Consider the following 23344-nt stretch of genomic DNA (forward strand, 5'->3'; position numbering starts at 1 on the left):
GTAGAATGCCAACTTGAGATCTATGGTGGTGATGACCCAGAACTGGGCGATCTCATTCACCATGTCGGCTACGCGGTGGAAGGGGTAGGCATCCAATAAGGTGAACCTCTTGATGGTCTGGCTCTAATCGATAACCATCTGGTGCTGCTCCCCATTCTTAACCACCACCACCCATGCCCTCCAGGGGCTGTTACCGGGTTCTATGATACCCTCCGCTAATAGCCGCCCCACTTCTGCTTTTACGAATTCCCTGTCCCTGAGGCTGCATCACCTGCTTTTCGTGGCGACAGGTTTGCAGTTGGGGGTGAGTTTCTGGAAAAGGGGGAGTGGAGGGACCCAAAGGGTGGCCTGCCGACAGGTCAGTTGCCCTCGATGGTTTTCCAGTGTGTGATTGGCCATACTCAGAAAGGGGGGGGGGGTGGGGTCTCCGGGAATCGATTATTTCTGAACGTGATTGGGGCTGGGACCCATCAACCTGCATGAGCTGCTCTCAAGCTGACACTGGAAATCCAGCCCCAGTATGACTGGTGCACAGAGATAGGGCATTACTAGCAATTTGAAGTTTTTATACTTCGTGCCCCTAACTGTTAGGGGCACGGTGCAGCACCCGTGGATTTCCCTGGAGAGGGACTTGGCCACCAATGCTGCCTTGTACTTGGCAGGGCTCAGCCGTGGACTGTGGCCGGCTGTATAAAGAAAGCTCTCAGTACTTTCTGTGTCGAACAAGGATCCCGTGGTGTGGTCATTTACCTTGATGTCCATCATTGATCTCGCCAGTTCTGATCCAGCACGATGGAGGCTAGTGTCAACTTGTTGTCAGAGTTGCTGCAACGTTGGGACGGCTGCCTCCAAGATGGCCACACAGGGGATTCGAAGATGGCCACCCCCATAGATCGCGTGTGGAGGGGTCCGGAAAGGAAGCCGGATGTGACATCCTGTGTCGTCGGTTTCCCGTTCCCACCATTCAGTTCTTGGCTACCAGAAGAGGGTCAAGCCAAGATGGCGACATGGGTTATGGCCTGCACATGGCGCTGCTGGAAAGGATTTTAGAGCAGCATACTCCAGCTCTTCAAGCAGGTTGCACTACAGGCCAGGCAATATTTGCTCAGGTGTTGGAGTGCAATTACTGCGGCCAAACACATGTGCTCAGCAGCTGCAACGATGGTCAGGGTCCCCAAGTCCCAAGTTGACAGCACCTGTGCACCCCATCTGACAACCGCGTGGTTTGCTGAGTACGTTTCAGCATTCTTTTGGGCTGTTTTTAACGATCGAGCCGGCCGTATGACTTCCTAGAGGGTCCCATCGCCCTTCTCCAGGAGTCACTTGTGGATGTGGTTGGAACAGAAACCGGTCACTAACCCATCATGGTCAAGATCTTCTTGGTAGGTAGCGGCCATTACATCCTTGCAGCCACAGGATCATCCCAGCTCTCTCATGGCCCTCACAAAATCATCGAAATACCGGGCATACATCAAGTTCATGGGGGCCCCATATTGCTGTCGCAGGAGGGCCATCGCGTCGCTGTAGTTCTCACAGCCCCGTATCATCTGGTTGGCTCAGTGGCCCATTGATTCAAAAAACAGATTATCCTTATCACAGTCGGCTGAGATCTTATGGCGCCTCATGAAGGCCTTTAGTTTGTGTAGTAACATATTGAATTTCACTGAGGCCTCTGGTTCCTTGGGATCAGTTTCCACCTTCTCCACTCGTATTGCCTTGTCCATGGCAAAATAATCAGGACATTAAATTGTAGCTTGATCAATGACCACAGACACGAAGCGTGTGGCCAAAGGCTTTAATGTCCTGAAACCTCCAGCTCACAACGATGTGCTTCTGTCCCGGATCCAAGGCTGGTACTGAGGGAGGAGACTAGGGCTCTCAGCCTTTATTGGGAAAATATGGGGAGGAGTTACCAGGTCGGAGGCAAGCCAGCCAGAGCAGTCCAGAGAGGTTCCCGCCTGCATTACCGTGTTCCACCACACAACCAACCCCCTCCCTCAGTCAATTCTCACCTTTCCTCTTTTCTGTGTCCCCATCCACATTCCACACTCCCACCACTCTTGGTGTGAAGAAGTTCCCCCTTGTGTCCTAATCTGTTTAACCTTTCCCTGTAACTCAGTTCCTGAAGTCCAACAAACAGCCTAGTAAATTTTCTCTGTACTCTTTCAATCTTACTGATATCCTTCCTGTAGTTAGGTGACCAAAACTGCACACAATACTCCAAAATCAGTCTCACCAATGTTTTATACAACTTTACCATAACATCCCAACTCTTATACTCAATACTTTGATGTATGAAGGCCAATATGCCAAAAGCTCTCTTTACAACCCTATTCACGTGTGATGCCACTTTCAGGGAATTATGTATCTGTATTCCAGAACCCTCTGTTCTACCACTCTCCTCAGTGCCTTACCATTTACTGTGTATGTCCTATCTTGGTTGGTCCTTCACCTCACACTTGTCTGCACTAAATTCCATCTGCCATTTTGCAGCCCATTTTCCCAGCTAGTCCAGATCCCTCTGCAAGCTTTGAAAATTTTATTCGCTGTCCACTACACCTCCAATCTTTGTGTCATCTGTAAACTTGGTTTGATAATGGTTTAATTTCACCTCTGCGTCCCCTCAGTCGGATCTCTGGCCTGCCATATACTGGGAGAGCAGAGTTCTTGGCCCCTGGAATCTTTAACCTATTGTGTCAGGTCTATTGGAAATATGACAACTCTTTCCTTCTCTCAGGCCTCAGACAGTTGCACAGAGCTAATTCTTACAGGAGTGAATTGGAGGATATGGAAGAGGAGCGGGTGACCATTCAGTTGCAACACGCAAAGGGACCCTGGCAGCTTCTCACAGACCACTCGACCCGATGGCAGATAATCACTGTGGCCATGATCAATATTGGTCAGCAACTTAGTGGCATCAATGCTGTAAGTGAGAAGGCTGGGCTAGTTCAGAGTAACTGGCAACACCTTCATTGTAACTTAGACCTAGTAACAGGCCCTTCTGGCCCAAGAGCCCATGCTGCCCAAATATCCCAATTAACCAATGTCCCCTGTATGTTTTGAAGGGTGGGAGGAAACCGGAGCACCTGGGGGAAGCCCACGCAGACATGGGGAGAGCGTGCAAACCCAGGTCTCTGGTGCTGTAATAGTGTGTGTTGACCATGCTGTCCGTAATCCTACAAATGCTGCTGTTCACCCTGAAGGTACTAAATGTTTAAGGTTTTTATAGGTGCATTCTACTTAACAAAAGTCATCGATTGTTCCTGTGGCAAATGATGAAGTTGGACTCCAGAAGTGTGCCAAATGGATCACATGCAGAGTGTTATTGTATAGGCTGAAGGCACATGGCATTTTAGCAGTGGATAACTTTACATTCATTTTTCAGGATTCCTTTATTGTCATGTAACAGAACAGAACATGTAATATTACACAAAATTGCCTTCTGCTGCCTTAAGGCAGACAAAGAGTCGCCATCAGTGTCGCCCGACACCCTTACTGTAAGAGAGCAAGAGAAGCAAAATAGTCCCTTCAGAGGCACTGAGCGGTTGTCGATTTACCTCCAGCGCTCCCGCAGCCTCTGCAGCCACACAGACCCCTGCTCGATCCATCGGCGAACCGAGCTCAAGATCCAAACCTCCGACTCAGTCAGGAAGCCTTCAGTGCCCAAGGCCCCTTCTTGGCCTCGGCACCCTCTTCAATCCCGGCTCCGATTCCTGGTTTCCCGTGAGCCAGTCTCTGGCAGCTTGCAACCCATACGGGTTGGGTGTGGATGGGGTTGGGTGGGGGGAGATGTGTTCTCCCCTTTGCTGGTGCCCTGCGGCGGTCCAGTGCATTTGAGTACAGTGATGCCAGCCATTTGTCACTGAGCAAGCAGCACGTACTCGCGGTTTTGAAGCATGTGCTGGAGACTGTACGCTTCTCAGGCACTGCAGAAGCTTGTGCTTGCACTTGGCTGTAGCAGTCGTGACTCAGGAGGCTTTTTCTGTACTCCATGAATTTCTGGGTTGTCTCAGTGCTCAGTATGATGTCAATCTCTTGGATTGTGATGCAATGAAACAAATAAACAAGCCCTTTAATTTTTTTTTTTAAGAGTTCAGTCAGGGTCTCTTAATAGAAGAGAGAGGCAGCTTACACTTGACCTTAAGGGGTGTCGGCAGATTCAGAAGTGAAACCTTTAGTTTTGGCTTCACGTTGTTGTACAGAATGAGAGATGGGAAGTGGGCGGCTAGTTTTACATCTGCCCCAATTTTAACTCCATTCCCCAGAACAAAAATGGTGGCACTGCTGGTACAGCTGTTATGGCAGTGCTGCCACAGATATGGACCCGGCTGAGCGGGAAACACGACTCTGCAGGGTCCTACTGCCCAGTCCTGATGTCGACATCTAATTGTCATCCTTCAACCGCGGAGGTCTGTGCCCAAGATGGTGGTGCCCACTCTGGGCAGCATACCACGAGGGGTTGCAAATTCTGGGAGAGCAGCAGGCTGGGCACCAAGATCGGGGAGGCTGCCCCCTGTTGAGAAGGAGACACAACAGGAAAGATGAACGGGGCAGCAGACCAGCGAGGGGGTCAGTTACTGAAGTGCTGCAGGCTGCTGGTGTCTTGCAGTCAGCGGGACCCACAGAGGCTGTGGGCTGCTAGAGACTGGCCCATGGCAACCTGGTATCGGAAATGAGATGCGAGAGGAGGTTGAGGACAAGAAGGGCTCCTGTGGGGCCTTGGGGGCTGAAAGCCTCCTGATCATATCGGAGGTTTGGATCTGGAACTCGGGTCCCCGATAGATCAAATAGTGGGGGGAGTCTGTGTAGCTGCAGAGGTGGCAGGAGCGCTGGAGCCAAATCCACGGATAATCTGGGACTCTGAAGAGGCCGCCAGCCTGTGTCGGTCCTTCAGCCACTGAGCCCCTCGGTGGTCCACCGCCATGCTCACCATCCTGTAGGGTCATCTCCTCTGCTTCTCCTTCTCAACGGGGGTATTCTCCCTGTTTCTGGTGCCCCGCCCTGGAATCTGGTACCCAGCCCAGCACTGATGACCCCATAATGGTGGAGACCCGTGATTGCAGGATTTTAGCTTTAAAGCCCCATTGGCTCCTTTAATAGACCATGTATAGCCTGCACAGAACGGTCGGCAGTTGCACTGGGCGGTAGGACCTTGATGGAGAGTGTGGTGTCTCCACTCTCCCAGGTCTGCACCAGCAACAGTACCGCCATTTTCATACATATGTAAAGGTCCTGTTTGACAAACTTACTGGAGTTTTTTGAGGATATAATGAGTACGGCAGATAGAGGGGAGCAGTTGGACCTTATTAACTTGGATTTCAAGAAGGTGTTCGATAAGATGCTGTATAAAAGGCATACGTAAGATAAGGACGCATAGAGTTGGGGTGATGCATTAGCATGGATAGAGGACTAGTTAACCAATGGAAAGCAGAGAGTTGGGGTGTTTTTCTGGTTGACAATCAGTGGTGAGCTTGGTTCTGGAGGTGGCAGTTCCGGGCCCCCAACTGTTCACGATCAATCAGTTGTGAGTGGGGCACTGAAGGAGGCAGTTCTGGGCCCCAACTGTTCACAATCAATCAGTTGTGAGCCGGGTACTGAAGGGAGCAGTCCTGGACCCCCAACTGTTCACGATCAATCAGTTGTGAGTGGGGCACTGAAGGAGTCAGTTCTGGACCCCAACTGTTCACAATCAATCAGTTGTGAGCCGGGTACTGAAGGGAGCAGTCCTGGACCCCCAACTGTTCACGATCAATCAGTGGTGAGTGGGATACTGAAGGGGGCAGTGCTGGGCCCCCAACTGTTCATGATGTGCATTAATGATCTGGAAGAGGAAGCAGTGTGGTGTATCTAAGTTTTCTGATGATACCAAGCTGAGTGGAAAAGCAAATTGTGCAGAGGCTACGGAGAGTCTGCAGAGAGATATGGATAGGTTAAGTGAGTGGGCAAGAATGAGAGGGGATCTTATAGAAATGTATAAAATTCTGGGAGGTAGATAAGTTGTTTCCATTTGTGGGGGGAGACTAGAACCAGAGGGCATAGCATCAAGATTCAGGATAGTGGATTTAGGACGGAGATGAGGAGGAACTGCTTTCCCAGAGGGTAGTGAATCTGTGGAATTCACTGCCCATTGAAGCAGTGGCAGTGACCTCAGTAAATATAGATTTTTCCATAGTAGGAGAATTTGGAGAGATGGGGAAAAGGCAGTTAGGTGGATATGAGCAAGATCAGTCATGATCTCATTGAATGGTGGGAAAGGCTTCTTATGTCCTTATTTTATTTTCCCCGCATTCCCATCAACTCCCATCCTCACCCACTCACCTACATTTTAGGGAGGAATAGGGTACATCTGTGGGAGTACATGCAAACTCCACACAGATCCTGGCCAAGAGCCACGAGGTAATGCTGCAGCTATACAAGTTGGTTAGACCCTACGAAGTCCTTAGTTACCTCACTTCTGGTCACCTGATGGGAGGAAGAATGTAGATTTTATTGAGGGGGAGAAGAGGAGAATTACAAGGAAGCTGCCTGGATTGGAGAGGATAGGTGGTGTGAACTTGGTCTTTTCCCTTGGAGTGATGGAGGTTGAGGGGTGAGCTGATGGAGATGCACAAGATGCTGAGAGGCCCGTTTTTTAACCCTTTATTTTTAATTTTAAAACTTAAATTTTTAGTTTGATATTTTGGTGAGCCATCATGGCTACTAATGTAAAAAAAGACTCTCAGTTACAAAAGAAAATACAGTTTCGAAGTGCAGAAGAATTTGGGCCAAAACAACTTGGAACAGCCTCAGATCCGTTTTCAGCTATCCCCAAGCTTCAACGATTGCCAGTGGGGACAAAAGCAAAGGTAACAGTTACTCACCAGTCGCAAGATGGCACTGGATCGACCCGTTCTGCAGAGGAAGAAGCGCACTCTTGAGATGTCAGCACGAGCCTGGAGGCTTGCTACAAAGAACTCTCCCTTTGGAAGAGACGGGAGCGCGGAGGAAGAAGATTCTGATGGCAGACATGCAGTCTGCAGTGACTGTGTGCTTGGGTGGCGCTGTTAATTACAGAGAATTCCATAATTTTATTAAAAAATGGTCTGCGGGGGGACAGCAGCGACGACCCCCTGAGGAAGTCGGGGGGTCGTCATTGGGTGTCCAAACTCACAGTAAAACAACTAGAATGCTACCTTTTGAAGAGCAACAAGAAGAAGACTTACCTTACTCTACTGCTGTACAGGAAATGGAAGAAGAGCTGGAAGAAAGTGAGTTACTAATTATGGAACTGGATCCTGTAATTCAAACTGCACTTCAGCCTGTTTACATGATGTTTGAAGGTATTGTTTCCTATTTGGATGTTATTACTGGTCAATTGAACCAGGTAGTTCAAATGAATACTGATATAATTTCAGACTTAAATGTGGCTAAGGCAGAAGTTAAAGAAAACCAGGAAAACTTCAAAAAATTTGAAGCTTCTCTTTCTGAATGTAAATAACAGGTACAATCCAATACAGAAACAATAGTAAAGGTGGAAAATTCAGTTAAAGATTTAGTTAATTAAAAAATGGACTATTTGGAAAATCAAATAGAAGAAATAATGGGAAAATTGTGGGTTTGCCAGAAGGTCAAGATCCTGTCAATTTTTTTTTTAATTAGATTCCCCAGATGTTGGGGGAAGAGTCTTTACTTGACGGACTGGTATTGGAAAGAGCACATAGAGCTTTAAGAAGACCACCTTTATCTGGTCAGCTGCCAAGAGCTGTGATAGTTCATTGTTTGAATTGTTTGGATAGAGAGACAATTCTTCGACTTGCAGTTCAAAATGCAAGACAAAGGCAAGCTCCAATGATGGTTCAGAATAGTAGAGTTTTCTTCTACCCTGATTTGAGTCAAGATATCATCAGACGCCGACGTGAATTTAATCCAGTTAAAGATGTTTTATGGCGTAAAGGTTACAAATTTGCTTTACATTATCCTGCTGTGTTGAAAGTGTTTTATGGAAATTATCAGTTTCAATTATTTGAGAGTGAGCATGAGGCAGTGGTTTTTGCTAATTCGGTACCGGATGTCAGAGGACAAAGAAAGAGTCCTCATGAAAGATAGACTTGGAAATGGACAAAATGGCAGAAATGGAAAGAACGGGAATGGAAAGAGTTCATCTACTCTTGAAATGAGTTCACCATCTGGACTGGAATCTCAAGGCTGAATTTGTTTTTTAATATGTTAATATTTCTGACTGACTGGCTGGCTGGGGAGGAGGGCATTGCACTAACTTCTTTGTTAGTCATCAGTCATTAGTGGGTAATCCACACCCAGTTTTTTTAGGGAGTTACTACCTTTTGGTAGTTTTTTGTTTTTTTCTCTCTTATTAATGAATATTATTTTTATTTGGAGGGCCTATATATTTTAATTTGAGGGTTCTATATATATAAAAAAAATTTGTGATTATTTTTGGTATTTAGTAATTGTATTAAATATGTCGAATTTGAAATTTGCTACCTTTAATGTTCAGGGATTAAATAGTACGATCAAGCATAAGGAGTTTTGGCTTACATTTAAAAAGATGAAGATTGATATTGCTTTTTTACAGGAGACACACTTGAATGAAAAAGAAAGTATGAAATTGAAAAGGGACTGGGTTGGACATGTTTTTTCTTCTTCATTTAATTCCAAAGCTAAGGGAGAGGCAATTTTGATACATAAAATTTTATCTTTTGAATTACAATCAATGGAAATTAATGCAGGATGTATTCTTAAAATGAATTGTAAGATTTTTAATGAATTTTGGACTTTACTTAACATTTATGCACCGAATGTGGATGATGAAGCATTTATTTCGGATGCATTTTTGCTTCTGGGACAAGCTAATGAAAATGTTCTGGTTGGAGGAGATTTTAACTGTTTTGGAACCTTTATTAGATAAATCTCAAAAAATGTTAAAAAATGTAAAATGGCAATTCAAATTCGAGCTTTGATGAAAAATTTTAATTTAGAGGACATTTGGCGACATCTTAACCCACAGAGAAGGATTTCTCTTTTTATTCATTTAGACATGAATCTTTTTCCAGAATAGATGTTTTTTTAGTATTGGCACATTTACAGGGGAAAATACTACAAGCAGATTATAAAAGTAGGGTAATTTCAGATCATTCTTTGTTGTATTTTACTTACGAGAGTTCTGAAAAAGTTCATGCAGCTTCTCGTTGGAGATTCAATACGATGTTGTTAAAAAAGTGGAATTTATTGAATTTTGTGAAAAACAAATCAATCTTTTTCTGGAAGAAAATGTTAACTCTGTTCAGAATAAATTTATATTGTGGGATGCTATGAAAGCTTACTTGAGAGGTCAAATAATTAGTTATACCTCTAAGGTTAAAAAGAATTATTTGATCAAGAGTCTTGAATTAGAGAAACAGATTGATGAATTAGAAAAGGAATTACAGAGAGATGCGACAGAAAATCAGAAGATAGAGTTGTCTAGATTGAAATTGAAATATAATATATTGCAATCTTATCAATTTGAATGTTTGATTAATAGATCTAAACAACGGTATTATGAATGGGGTGAGAAAGCGCATAAGGTACTTGCATGGCAGTTAAAGAAAGAACAGGTATCAAGGGATATTAATGCAGTTAGACAGAATTCAACTATTACTTACAAACCTCATGAGATTAATGATGAGTTTTACTCATTTTATAAGAAATTATATACTTCTGAGGAAAAACAGGAGAGCGGTTTGATTGACTCCTTTTTATCAGTGTTGAAATTACCGGTATTAGGAGAGGAAGATATCTTGAAGCTGGAGAATCCTTTTACTGATTTAGAAATTAAATCGGCTATGTTGGAAATGCTGAATGGAAAATCACCTGGTGATGACAGGTTTTCGGTTGAATTTTATAAGGTATTTTATGATGATTTATCTACTGTGTTTGGAGATGTGTTACGACAGATTAATGAACATTATGATCTACCTGAATCATGCTCTAGTGCCTTAATTACTGTAATTCCTAAGAAGGATAGAGATCCATTAAAGGTGTCTTCATATAGACCAATTTCTTTGTTGAATGTAGACAATAAAATAATAGCTAAAGTATTAACGAATCGATTGGCTAAATTTTTACCTAAGTTGATACATGTTGATCAAACAGGTTTCATAAAGAAGAGGTATGCTTCAGATAATATTCTTAGAGTGATTAGTTTGATTAATAAACATCGACAGTGCCCTGACCATCCGATGGTGGTATCTCTTGATGCAGGAAAGGCTTTTGACAGAGTTGAATGGAACTTTTTATTTAAAGTCTTTTATTGGTTGGATTAAAGCTTTATATAATAAACCAATAGCCAGGGTATTGACAAATGGTCAGGTCTCGGAACCTTTTAAATTTACTCATTCAACTCGACAAGGTTGTCCTTTGTCTCCAGCTTTGTTTGCGTTAGTAATTGAACCTTTAGCACAGTTGATACAACAAAATACACAGATACAAGGTATGAGAGTTTTAGACGAAGAGTATAAAATTAATTTATTTGCTGATGATGTATTGGTGTATTTAACAAACCCAGCTCAGTTACTTTTACACTTGAAGGAATGTTTAACACAAAATGGATCTTTATCTGGATATAAAGTTAACTGGGAAAAAAGTGAAATTTTACCGATAGGTGAAAGAGATTATTCAGTTTATAAGAATATTATTAATTTGAAGTGGACTGATCGAATTAAATATTTGGGTATAAATGTGGATGTTGATTATCAATCTTTATATAAGTTAAATTGTGTACCATTAATGAAAAAAGATTAAAGCTGATTTTATTAAGTGGAAGGATCTTCCTATAAATTTAATTGGAAGAATAAATACAATCAAAATGAATATCTTTCCATGTATACAATATTTGTTTCAGTCCGTGTTTACTTAATAAGATTTTTTTTCGAGATTTAAATAAAATGGTTAGGGAATTTTTATGGAAGGGTAAATTTCCGAGAGTAGCTTTGAATAAATTAACCTGGAAATATGCATTAGGGGGATTACGTTTACCACATTTTAAAAATTATTATGAGGCAGCTCAATTTAAATTTATTAGTTTATTAATGGATTTGGAACAGTCCCCTAGTTGGGCTAAAATTGAGGTGGTGAATATTTCTGAATTTGAAATACATCAATTTTTGTTTCGGTGGAATGTGCCTATACTATAACATTTAATGAAGTTATGGATGGGGAAAAATAGAATGATTGGTTCTAAGGGTAAATTATTGACTTTAACACCGTTATATAATAACCAACTTATTCCTTTTTCAATGTATAATCAATGTTTATTATATTGGAAATCTAAAGGTATAAAAAACTTGGGAGATTGTTTTAAAGAAGGTCAATTTTTATAATTTAATCAAATGAAGGAAGATTTTGGTATTAATGAGAATTCTTTATTTGTTTATTATCAACTTCGATCTTTAGTAAAACAAATATTTGGTAGAGATATGATTTTACCTAAATTGACTAAATTTGAATCTTTTCTTGTGATTGCACCAAAGAAGGGATATGTTTCATTGATGTATCAAATATTACAGGAAACTATGGAAAAAAGGGGATGGGATAGATCTAAGATTAAATGGGAAAGGGATATGTGTTCTTTTTTCTTTTTTTTCTTTTTTTATATATAAAGAAAAATTTTTATCATTCATAATATGTTTTTTTCTTATTGTATGTAATAACTTTGTTGAACGAATAAATAAAGTTTTGAAAAAAAAAGATCCCGAGAGGCATTGATTGTGTGGATGGCCAAAGGCCTTTTCCCAGCACAGAAATGGCTAACACGAGGGGACATAGTTTTAAGGTCCTTGGGAGTAAGTACAGAGGGAGATTAATTTAATCTAGACATACAGCACGGTAACAGCCCCTTCTGGCCCACAAGCCCGTGCCACCCAAATACCTTTTGAACTGTAGGCAGAAACCAGAATATCCAGAGGAAACTGATGCAGATACGGGGAGGTTGTACAAACTCCTCACAGACAGCGCCATATTCAAAACCGGGTTGTTGGCACTGAAGGTTTTTGCACACGGGAATTGGCGGGTAATGCGCTGCCAGCAACAGTGGTGGAGGCAGGTACGGAAGGATCTTTTAAGAGACAGTAAACGAGGTACATGGAGCTGAGAAAAATGGAGGCTTACGTAGTCAGGAAATTCTAGGCCGTTTATGTGAGAGTAGGTTATTAGGTTGACACAATGTGGGCTGAAGGGCCTGTACTATGCTGTAGATTCTATGTTCTATAAATCCTTTTTAATGAAAGGTAATAGGAGAATCCTGGGAATCATAAATTGGTAATACCTAATAGTCTGAATATGCCTAAAATTGTCTGATCTTGAAGGCTAAGCAGGCTCCGGCCTGGTCAGTTCTTGGCGGGGAGACCGCCCAGGAACACCAGGTGCTGTAGGTTTCTGTAAGGGGCATTGGACAAAGTGGCAACTCTCTTGTCTGCCTTACGGTAGACAAAAGTTGAAAAATTTCATGTATGTTACATTCTAAATCATATATTACATGACAATAATGGAACCTTTATGTCAGTGGTGTGCAGACTATTAGAGAGGATTCTTAAAGATAGGATCCATGAGCATTTGGGTAAGTACAGTCTACTCAAGGATAGTCAGCATGGTTTTGTGAAGGGATTGTGCCTCACGAGTCTAATTGAGGAGGTAACAAAAGATATTGATGAGTGGATTTTAGTAAGGCATTTGACAAGGACACCATGAGAGACTTGTGCAGAAAATCAGGACGTATTGGATCCATGGAACTTGGCAGTATGGATTCAAAAGTGGAAGGAAAGTATTTTGCCCAGAGTGACTAGTGGACTTCCGCAGGAATCTGTTCTGGGACCCCTGCTCTTCGTGAATTTTATAAATGACCTGGATGAAGAGGCGGAAGGATGGGTCAGTAAGTTTGTAGATGACACGAAGGTTGGAGAGAGTTGTGTTTGGTGCTGAAGGTTGTCGTCAGTTACAAAAGAATGTAGACAGGATACAGAGTTGGGCGGGAAAGTAGCAGATAGAGTTGAATTCAGTTAAGTGTGAGGTGATGCATTTTGGAAGGACAAACCAGAAGGTTGAGTACAGGGTTAATGGTTTTAATAGTGTGGAGGAACAGAGGGACCTTTGGGTCCAAATCCGTGCATCCCTCAAGATTGATAGGATAGTTAAGAAGGCTTATGGGATACTGGCCTTCATAAATAGGGGATCGAGTTCAAGAATTGAGAGGTCATGTTGCAACTCTACAAATCTCTAGTCAGACCACACTTAGAGGATTGTGTTCAGTTCTGGTCACCTCATTACAGGAAGGATGTGGAAGCTATGGAGAGGGTGCAGAGGAGATTTACCAGGATGTGGTCTGGATTGGAAAACAAGTCTTAAGAGACAAGGCTAGCAGAGCTGGGACTTTTCTCTCTGGAGTGTAGAATGATGAGAGAATTCTTAATAGCGGTCTACATGTTTCTGAGAGGCATGGATAAAGTGGACAGCCAGTGCCTTTAATCCAGAGCAGGAATTGCAAACACTAGCAGACATCTCTACAAAGTGAAGAAAGGGAAGTTTAGGGGACATCAGGGGTACGTTTTCACACAAAGAGATGTGGGTGCCTGGAATACCTTGCCAGGGATGTAGTGGTGGAGGCTGAAACATTGGGGGCATTTAAGAGACTCTTAGACAGGCACATGGATGGAAGAAAAATAGAGGGTTATGGGGTAGGGAGGGTTTAGTTTTATTTTTGGTAGGAATATTCCCAGGATTTATATCCATTGAGAGGGGCAATGCCAGGAAATGAGGGTCGAAGGGCCTGTGCCATAAGTCTCTATGTGCTCTCTACAGATTTGAACCTGGGTTACTGGAGCAGGGAGGTGAAAGCTCTACCAGCGGTGCCACTGTGCTGCCCAGATTGGCGTGCCCAGTGCCACATTCGTCAGAAGCACATGGTTTGAGCTGGGCGCTTTGTCAATACTCATTTCAGCAAGGATCTGAGGGTAGCGCTGCCAAGTCACACTGCCAGCCGATTCACTGGGATAGCTGACTTTAAAGCAACACAGAGTGCCAAGGACTAAGCGGTATGGGAGGGTGGCTGCAGTCCATCTACAAAACAGCCTGAGCTTCCTGGCATCGCCCCTCTCTCAATGGATATAAATCCCAGGATATTCCTCTCGCCCCTGTAACCATGAAGTGGCGGAGGTTTCCTTATCAATTATCAGAAAAAGGATAAGGTAGAGGTTGGGGGTGTGGGGGTGGGAGTTGCGGTGCAGGGTGGGGAGAGAAATCAGGTCAAAGAAGGCCAGAGCTCTTCAGTGCATCTCTGGATATCCCGGACAGCTACATTTCTGTGCTGAGTGAAACACAAAAGTCTGCAGATGCTGCCATTGTAGTCAAAAATACAGAAATGCTGGAGGATCTCAGCTGGTCTCACAAGGTATTGAGGAAGGACTCAGGCCCGATACGTTGGTAATATAGATTTACCTCCTTTGAGCGCTGCGAGACCGGCTGAGTTGCTCCAGAATTTGTGTTTTTACATTTTCGTGTGTGACTAGATCTGTGAATGATGTGATCAATGGCGACGGTGGCAAAGCCTCTATTTGTATCTAACCATAAGCGAGTGGTTGTGTCTGGTGTGAAGAGAGAGCTTCCATTCAGGTGAATGGAACCTGATTTGGCAAGAACTAGGTGCCTTTTGTTCCCAGATAGTTGACTGTTTTAACATCTGCATTGATTTCTATGTTTCAGATCTACTTCTATGCCACGTACATATTCACTAAAGCTGGAATTGCACAGGCCTTGATCCCATATGCTACCATTGGTACAGGATTCTGCGAGTGTATCTCAGCCTTGTGTTGTGTAAGTACGAGATCATTTCAAACCCATCAACACTAAGAAATTGAGCGGCAACCACTAAGAGTATGTTCACAGTCAGGAGTAAAACACAAACATAACCAACTTAATTTACAGCATGGTAACAGGCCATTTAGGCCCACAAGTCCAAAATGTCTGACACGGCTTCACAAGGAACTCCATGTCTCGCAAACACATTTTTCATGAAAGTGATAACTGCTTTGCTGGATGTTGATTGCAATGTTACTACCTCTGGATAATTGGCAAAATAGTCTGTTACTACTACATGACTCTTCCCATTACAGTCACACAAATCTACTCCAACTATGAAGTACGGCCTGTCTGGTGCAGGGTGTGCTATTATGCGTGCAAATAAGAACTACATTTCCCAGCATGCAGTCTGCATGGTGGCAGAACCCAGAGGTGACGTTTAATGGGGGATGTCATTGAAGCAGCTTAAGGGAAGTAAAGTTAGTTAAGTGTTAAACACATGTAAAGTCGTTCTTCTTGAAAGAATAGGCTTAACATGCATCAGAAGTACCTTGAGTTAGAGAAAACAATAATTCGTAAGCATGGATAAGTCCTCCCACACCAATACAGTTTATTGGCAATCTAACTGATAATTGGAAACACTACAAAGAGTGATTCAACATTTATTTAGAGGCTGGTGGAGCGGGAGAGACTGATGGAAAACCGAAAGCGTCTATATTTCTACATGTGATGGGTGAAGACGCCTTGGACGTCTATAACAGTTTTCAAATTGATGAGACAGCTTTCACATTGGACACTCCGATGACAAAATTTGACGAGAATTTTGCTCCAAGTAAAAACGTCACCTTTGAGAGATTGAAGTTTTTATCCTGTGACCAGAAACAAGGTATGAGCTTCGAACAATACCTCGCCAAGCTTCACACACTGAGTGAGTCCTATGAATTTGGAGATTTGAAAAACTCACTCATTAGTGACAGAGTAGTTTCTGGAATCCGAGTCGTGAAAACGATTTGACACTGGAAAAGGCTGTGAAGATGTGCCAGGCTGCAGAGACCACACGAACACAAGCAAAGGAGCTGCACAGGAAAGATACAACAGTGCATGTGGTGAAAATAGAGAACCAGGAGTGGCCCAAAGCAAAGCAGTCGGCTCAAGCAGCAAATGCAGCAGGTACTGAGGTATACATATTCCAAAGATGTGGAAAGTCCTGCAATAAATGTGGGAAGAAGGATCATTTTGAAAAGTACTGCAAAGCAGGGGCTACCAAGAGGAAGGTGAACACAGTGAATGAAGAAATTGAAGAATTCTTCGTGGATTCACTACAGACGGCTGCTGGTAAAACAGAATGAATCGTTCCAGTGACTGTGAATGAGACAGTAATTCCATTTAAGCTGAACACCAGAGCCCAGGTGAATCTGTTATCTATGGACGATTACAAGACTCTCACCATAAAGAGCAAGATTTATCCAGTGAAATTAAAAGTGACAGGCTACACTGGAGAGAACGTTCCAGTAAAAGGGGATCTTCAAACACAAAAGACAGCATCTAAAGTCACAGCTACAGCTAATATTAGGTCTGTGTGCATGTGAAGAGCTCATCCTGGTGAAAAGAGTTTTCATAGTGGCTTCACAGACTGAAGATGATCACACAATACTCATAGAAGAGTACGCAGATGTCTTTGATGCAGCCGGTCAGGAAGGGCTCAATAGAGCTCCTGTAGAAAGTTGAGAGGATGGTGGCCAGTAAACCTGCCCACTTCAGTCTTTTCAGGAAGTACAGTCGCTGTTGTGCCTTCCTGACAAGGGAGGATTTGTGATGTATCCGGGATTGGTCACTTGTTAAGTGGACTCCGAGGAACTTGATGCCTCCCAATCTCTTCACTGCCCAGCAATGAATGTGCAAAGGAGGGTGGCCGTTCCTGGTTCTCCTGAAGTCCACAATCATCTGTCTCCTTTATCTTGTCCACGTTGAGACTCGGATTGTTCCTCTCACACCATTTCACGAGATTTTCCACCTCGTCCCTGTCGTGTGACTCGTCGCTGTTGCTGATGAGGCCGACTCCTGTCGTGTCATCTGTAAACTTGATGAGTCTGTTGGACAGAGTCAGACAGACAACACCAATTCAGAATAACTCCCAGCTTTTCACAGGCAGTTGGATGGGGCATTAAATTCTCACATTGCCAACTGCACACATATCCCAGGATTGCATTAAATAAAGATGTGTCCATTACAGAGACATTAAACCGAGCCAGAGTATGCCTATACTGCATTTATTGCTACTGAATAGAGGTGTATTCTAGGCAATGCAAGATCATCATGGTTGGCTGATTGAAAATAAATTATTCTTTTACTCTTCTCTGGCTGAAACCTGAGGTGTGGTATCGTTATTCATCTTATTTCAACTTGATGGCAGTTGTCCACAACTTACATTGGTGACCCCGATGCGCAGCCGCCTATGGCAACGTTCCACAGATTCATCACCCTCTGACTAAAGAGATTCCTCTGCATCTCAGTTCTAAGTGAACACCCTTCAATCCTGAAGTTGGTGCAAGGCGAATTTAATGCAACGGAAATTTGACACGACATGACATGAATTTGACATGATGTGAATTTGATGAGATGTGACATAAATTTGACACAATGCGAATTCTTGTCCCAGACACTGCCAACATGGGAGGCAACCTTTCTACATCTGCTCTGACCACTCCTTACAGCATCTGAAATGTTTCAATAAGATTCCTTCCATTCTCCTGAATTCCAACGAGTACAGGCCAAGAGCTGTCAAATGCTTTCATTCCCAGAATCATCTTTCTGAACCCTCTCCAATGTCAGCACATCCTTTCCTAAATGAGGAGCCCAAAACTGCTCACAATGCAATGTAGACATTAAGTGTTGACTCTTCGTCTTTTTCTTTTTCTATCTGCAAGATACTAATGGTGTCATTCCTTCCCAGAGCCTTTTGATTGAATGCCTGGGCAGACGGACACTAATGCTTGCCGGATACTTACTCATGGCTTTTTCGTGTGCTGCAATCACCATCTCACTAACCTATCAGGTAAGAAGGCTCATGTATTGTCATTCTCTTAAATACCTAAGTTTCAAAACATGACAATGCAAATTCTACTCAACCCCTCTGAGACATCTTTACACTGGATTGCACATTCACAGGTGCAATTTTTTTTTCCTTCTACAAAGACCATGTATTGGGAAGGGTTGTGGCTGTCACGTGACAGCACTGCCCCCCTTCCTAGTCAGAGGACACATCAATCAAGGTTTGGTTTCACCCTACCCATTAGTGCACATCTCACTGTTGCTTTCATGTAAATGACCTGGACTGGACTCTCCAGCCTGCCTGTACTTGGCCTTTGGCCATTGGCTGTTGTAATTGGATTAACCCTCCTGGCACCGAGCCATCTTTTTATATCCCTGCTAACAACCTGGGCTGGACCCTCCAGCGCTATAAAGGTGCTATGTGTTCTTTGTTCTCCCTCTTTGCCAGCTTTGGACCACCCTGCTTCACTCCAGGCCTAGAAATGTGGGAGGCTGCTGGAGAAACTGTTGGTAAGGTGCGCACTGTTATAAGGTTTGGGAGCATTTAATTAGTGTCCCTTGTAGCATAGAGTCGTGCCTGCACTGAGTCAAGGGGGGGTGGGGCATCATAATGATTTTTCCATGATCATTGTATGTAGCAGTTCCTTGTGTGTGTGTGTGTGTGTGTGTGTGTGTGTGTGTGTGTGTGTGTGTGTGTGTGTATTTTCTTCCCATGCTATTTTCCCCATGTTTGTTATTAATTGTTTGCTATTTCTTTCTCATGGCTGCTGTAAAATGCGCGCGTGCGCGCATGTGTGTGCACATCAGTTATCATTTCCCACACTTGCCTTCTGTAAATAAGATCCTTCCCTACCAAAACTGTGTTCAGAGTCCTTGCCTTTGAGACCTACCAAACCTGTTTCCTCACTCACAACAATCCAGTAATTAGAAAAAAATCACATTAATACGACATTACAATGTTTTAGTGACACACTATTTACATATTTAAGCTATAATGGACCAGGGAGTCGTCGTGCAGGATAGCCAGAAGGTAAACTTACATGTTAAGCCTGTAGTGAAGAAGGCAAATGCAAGGCTGGCATTAATTTCAAGAGGAATGGGATATTAGAGCAGGGATGTGTTGTTGAGGCTTTATAAGGCCCTGGTGAGTCCTCACTTGGAGCATTGTGAGCAGTTTGGGGCTCCTCATTTAAGAAAGGATGAGCTGATGTTGGAGAGGGTACAGAGGGGGTTCACAAGGATGATTCCAGGAATGAAAGGGTGATCATATGAGGAGTGTTTGACAGCTCTTGGCCTGTCTTTGTTGGAATTTAGGAGCATGAAGGGGAATCTCATTGAAATATTTTGAATATTGAGAGGCATGGACAGAGTAGATGTAGAAAGGTTGATATACTCTTTGATTTGCAGTTCTTCCAGTGAGGATTAATATCAATTATTTATAATGACATTAGATTTAAGAGCAGACTCGATGACTGGGATTAAGAATGTTTGGGAACATGATCTGAACATATCTCTTTCAGACCAAGATTGGTTTTCTGTTCTTAATTTGATTAATGGATCCTCATTTTGTGCATGACACTGTTTGTTACAATTTAAGGTGGTGCATGGGATTCACATGTCCAAAGTCAAATTATCTCATTTCTACTCGGAGGTCGATCCACTCTGCCATAACTGTAAAATCTTTGAAGCTTCGTTGATTTGTATGTTCTGGGAGTGCCCTAATTTAGAAAAAAATTTGGAAAGATAATTTTCAGACTTGATTCTAAAGATCAAATTTGATTCTAAAGATCAAATTAGAACCAAACCCTCTCATTGCTTGGTTTGGTTTTTCTTGAGAAGAGGATATACTTTTGATTTCAACCCATGAGGAAGTTTTAGCTTTTACCTCGTTGATAGTTAGATGAGCAATTTTAATGAAATGGAAGGATGACTCTCCACCTACACATTCCCAGTGGTAACATGATATAATGTCCTGTTTAAGCTTGGATAAAATTAGATTCATCATTAAAGATAGAAAGTTTCAATTTGACAAGATCTGACATAGATTGTTATCATGTTTGAAAGATTTAAGACGGTCTGGATGTGCCAGAGACTCTCTGTTTGGTGTCTGAAGGTCGCTATTCGAGCCATATTTTCACAATTCTACAAGTTAACCTTGGTTTGAGGGAGGGGGTTAGATTAGTCTGAAGATTTTGGTTCTCTTTTTTTCTATTTTTTTATATAGATTAATTAGTTAAATATGGGTTTAAATGTGGTTTATCGTGGATCATATTAAGATAGAATGTCTTGTCTATATAAAGGGATTATTTAATTTAGTCCTATCTATTTTCTATCCGGAACTATACTGGGATATTATTACGAGAAAGGGATAAACTGTGAATTACCATATTGATAGAATTTGATTTCTTAAAGAAACAAGTCAAATAAACAGTGATGGATAGGTTTTTGATTTACATTATATGTTTAATGTGTGATATGTATACGATATGACCTGTTGTTTGCTATATTACATGATTCTGTATGTAGGATTTTTATGTTAAACTCAATAAAAATATTTTTAAAAGGTTGTTTCCCATGGTGGGAAATGAAGGGGTGACCGCTTAGAACAGCGATATGGAGGAATCTCTTTTCCAGAGGGTGGTGAATCTGTGGAACAGGCAGTTGTGAAGGCCAATTTATTGGATGGATTTAAGGCAGTGATTGATAGGCTCTTGATTAGTCAGGGCTCCAAAGGTTATGGAGGAAAGACCGGGCTGAGCGGGGAAGATGAATCAGTTCACGTTTGAATGGTGGGGCAGACTTCAGAATCAGAATTTATTGTCGCAAACATGTCACAAAATTGTTGTTTTGCAGCAACATCACAGTGCAAGCATTTCAATGAACCCGCATTTAAAAATAAATTAAAATAGTGCAAGAGAAAGCACAAGATACAGGAAGGTAATGTCTGTGGTTTATTGTTCATTCGGAAATCTGATGGCAGATGGGCTGAATGGTCTGTTTCTGCTCCTAGGGTCTTATCGCCGCCCAGAATGCACTTAAGCCTCCGTGGCGCCCACTGGTCCCAGAAATCTCCCATCTGATGTAACCCCGGGAGAAGGGGCAGGCAGTTAGGCCCAGGGGCCAAACCCTCGACTGCCCGCTGCCTGGGCCAGCAGGTTTAGACCCAGGACCAAATCAACCAGGATTTGGAGGCAAATAAACACTCCCCCCCCCACTTTATTATCCTTAATCTAAAAGCTACAAACACTACATCAGTCTAGAATTCGGACTATTCACACAAACCTAAATTACAAATTGAAACATTTTGTTTTCTGCTGATACCTAAAGAAATCTCTTGGTGCCTGCCACATTGACCACCGCCAGTGGGCTGATATCACCTCAAACCGTGCATCTTGGCGCCTCACAGTTTGGCGGGCAGCAACCTCCTTTGAAGAAGACCGCAGAGCCCACCTCACTGACAAAAGGCAAAGGAGGAAAAACCCAACCCCAACCAACCAATTTTCCCCTGCAACCACTGCAACCGTGTCTGCCTGTCCCGCATCGGACTTGTCAGCCACAAACGAGCCTTCACCTGACGTGGACATTTACCCCCTCCATAAATCTTTGTCCGCGAAGCCAAGCCAAAGAAGAAGGCTCATGTCTTGTCATCAGCAGACATAATTCTCTTAAATACATACGGTTTCAAACATGATGATGCAAATCCTACTCGGCCACTCTGAGACATCTATACACTCGATTGTACAGGTGCAATCTTTTTTTCTTTTTCAGAGGTGGTTTATCTGATTAGAAAAAAAATCACTTTAATACAAGATTACGGTATTTCAGTGACTCTATTTACCTATTTAAGTTCTAATGGGCCTGGGAGTCTTCGTGCAGGAGAGCCTGAATGCTGAGTCAGTGGTGAAGAGGCAAATGCAATGCTGGCATTCATTTCAAGAGGAGTGAAATACAAGGGGAGAGATGTTGAGGCTTTATGGGGCACTGCTGAGACCCCACTTGGAGTATTGTGAGCAGTTTTGGGCTCCTCATTTAAGAAAAGATGTGCTAAAGTTAGGAGGTTCACAAAAATGATTCTGGGAATGAAAGGGTGATCATCTGAAGAGTGTTTGATGGCTCTTGGCCTATTCTCGTTGGAACCATTCCAAGAGACCTTCCAAACTGCCCGTGTGCATTGTGCCCCTCGTCGAGGAATACCCAGGCATACAGGTATCCTCAGAGGAGGGGCAAGCAATCAGCCCAAGCTGAGCCCTCGACTGCCTGGATGAATGGATGGCCGTCTTGGCCAGGCTCAGTAGCAGACTGACGATGAAAACTCTCGACCGGCCCTCACTCCTTCGTACTGGGCACCCAAAGATCAGGAGCATGGGTCTGAAATGCAGCAAGAACTTGGGGAGTAAACCCTCCCCACCCTTCAACTGGTGCAGTCTGTGCATCAGTCACCCCAGTGGGTAGAACGTCAGCTCCAGGAGTGCAGATTTGTTCTGATATCCGCTTTTATCCCACACTTAGCAGTGTCTTTTCAAAGGTGCCCAATACTGGAAATGTCACAAAGGTACCTGTGCCAAGTATCAGTATTTTAAACCCGAGACAGTGGTTCTAACCATGCATCAGATTGGTTAGCAAAAAGAATGAGGTTTTTTTTGAATTGCCAGGGATGGTGGTGGAGGCTGAAACATTGGGGGCATTTAAGAGACTCTTAGACTCTTTGGCGACTTCAACGCTCGCGTCGGCAAAGACTCAGAAACCTGGCTAGGAATCCTGGGCAAGCATGGTGTCGGCAAGTGCAATGACAACAGGCACCTCCTGTTGGAGCTCTGCGCAGAACAGTGGCTTGTCATTACAAACACCCTTTTTCAGCAGAGGGACAGCCTGAAGACTACCTGGATGCATCCCCGATCCAAACACTGGCACCTCCTGAATTACGTCCTGGTGCGAGAAAGAGACAAATGAGATGTGCTCCACACCAGGGTCATGCCCAGCGCGGAATGCCACACTGACCACCGGCTGGTTCGCTGCAAGCTCAACCTTCACTTCAAGCCAAAGTCCAAGAACAGTAAAGCCCCCAGAAAGAGGTTCAATGTTGGAAACTTGCAGTCAGACGAAGTGAGAGGAAACTTCCAGGCAAACCTCAAAGCAAAGCACGAGGATGCAATCCGCCTCACAGACTCGTCCCCTGAAACCCTCTGGGATCAGCTGAAGACTGCCATACTGCAATCCACTGAAGCGGTACTGGGCTTCTCCTCCAGGAAAAACAAGGACTGGTTCTACGAAAACAACCAGGAAATCCAGGAGCTGCTGGCAAAGAAGCAAGCTGCCCACCAGGCTCACCTTGCAAAGCCGTCCTGGCCAGAGAAGAAACGAGGCTTCCGTCGTGCATGCAGCCATCTTCAGCGCAAACTCCGGGAGATCCAAAATGAGTGGTGAACTAGCCTCGCCAAACGAACCCAGCTCAGCGCGGACATTGGCG

At 43.4% G+C, this 23344-nt stretch overlaps 1 protein-coding gene across 1 annotated transcript in view; it reads left to right on the forward strand.

The window, feature by feature from the left end:
- Positions 1-23344, forward strand: part of LOC138762409 (solute carrier family 2, facilitated glucose transporter member 11-like) — a 77588-nt gene that overhangs the window by 25773 nt on the left and 28471 nt on the right. The window contains exons 6-8 of the mRNA XM_069936169.1: positions 2738-2925; positions 14731-14841; positions 17780-17881. Coding sequence (XP_069792270.1) covers positions 2738-2925; positions 14731-14841; positions 17780-17881 — 401 coding nt within the window. The remainder of the gene's footprint in view (positions 1-2737; positions 2926-14730; positions 14842-17779; positions 17882-23344) is intronic.

The sequence above is a fragment of the Narcine bancroftii genome, chromosome 4 (genome assembly GCF_036971445.1).
Source record: "Narcine bancroftii isolate sNarBan1 chromosome 4, sNarBan1.hap1, whole genome shotgun sequence".
NCBI lineage: Eukaryota > Metazoa > Chordata > Chondrichthyes > Torpediniformes > Narcinidae > Narcine > Narcine bancroftii.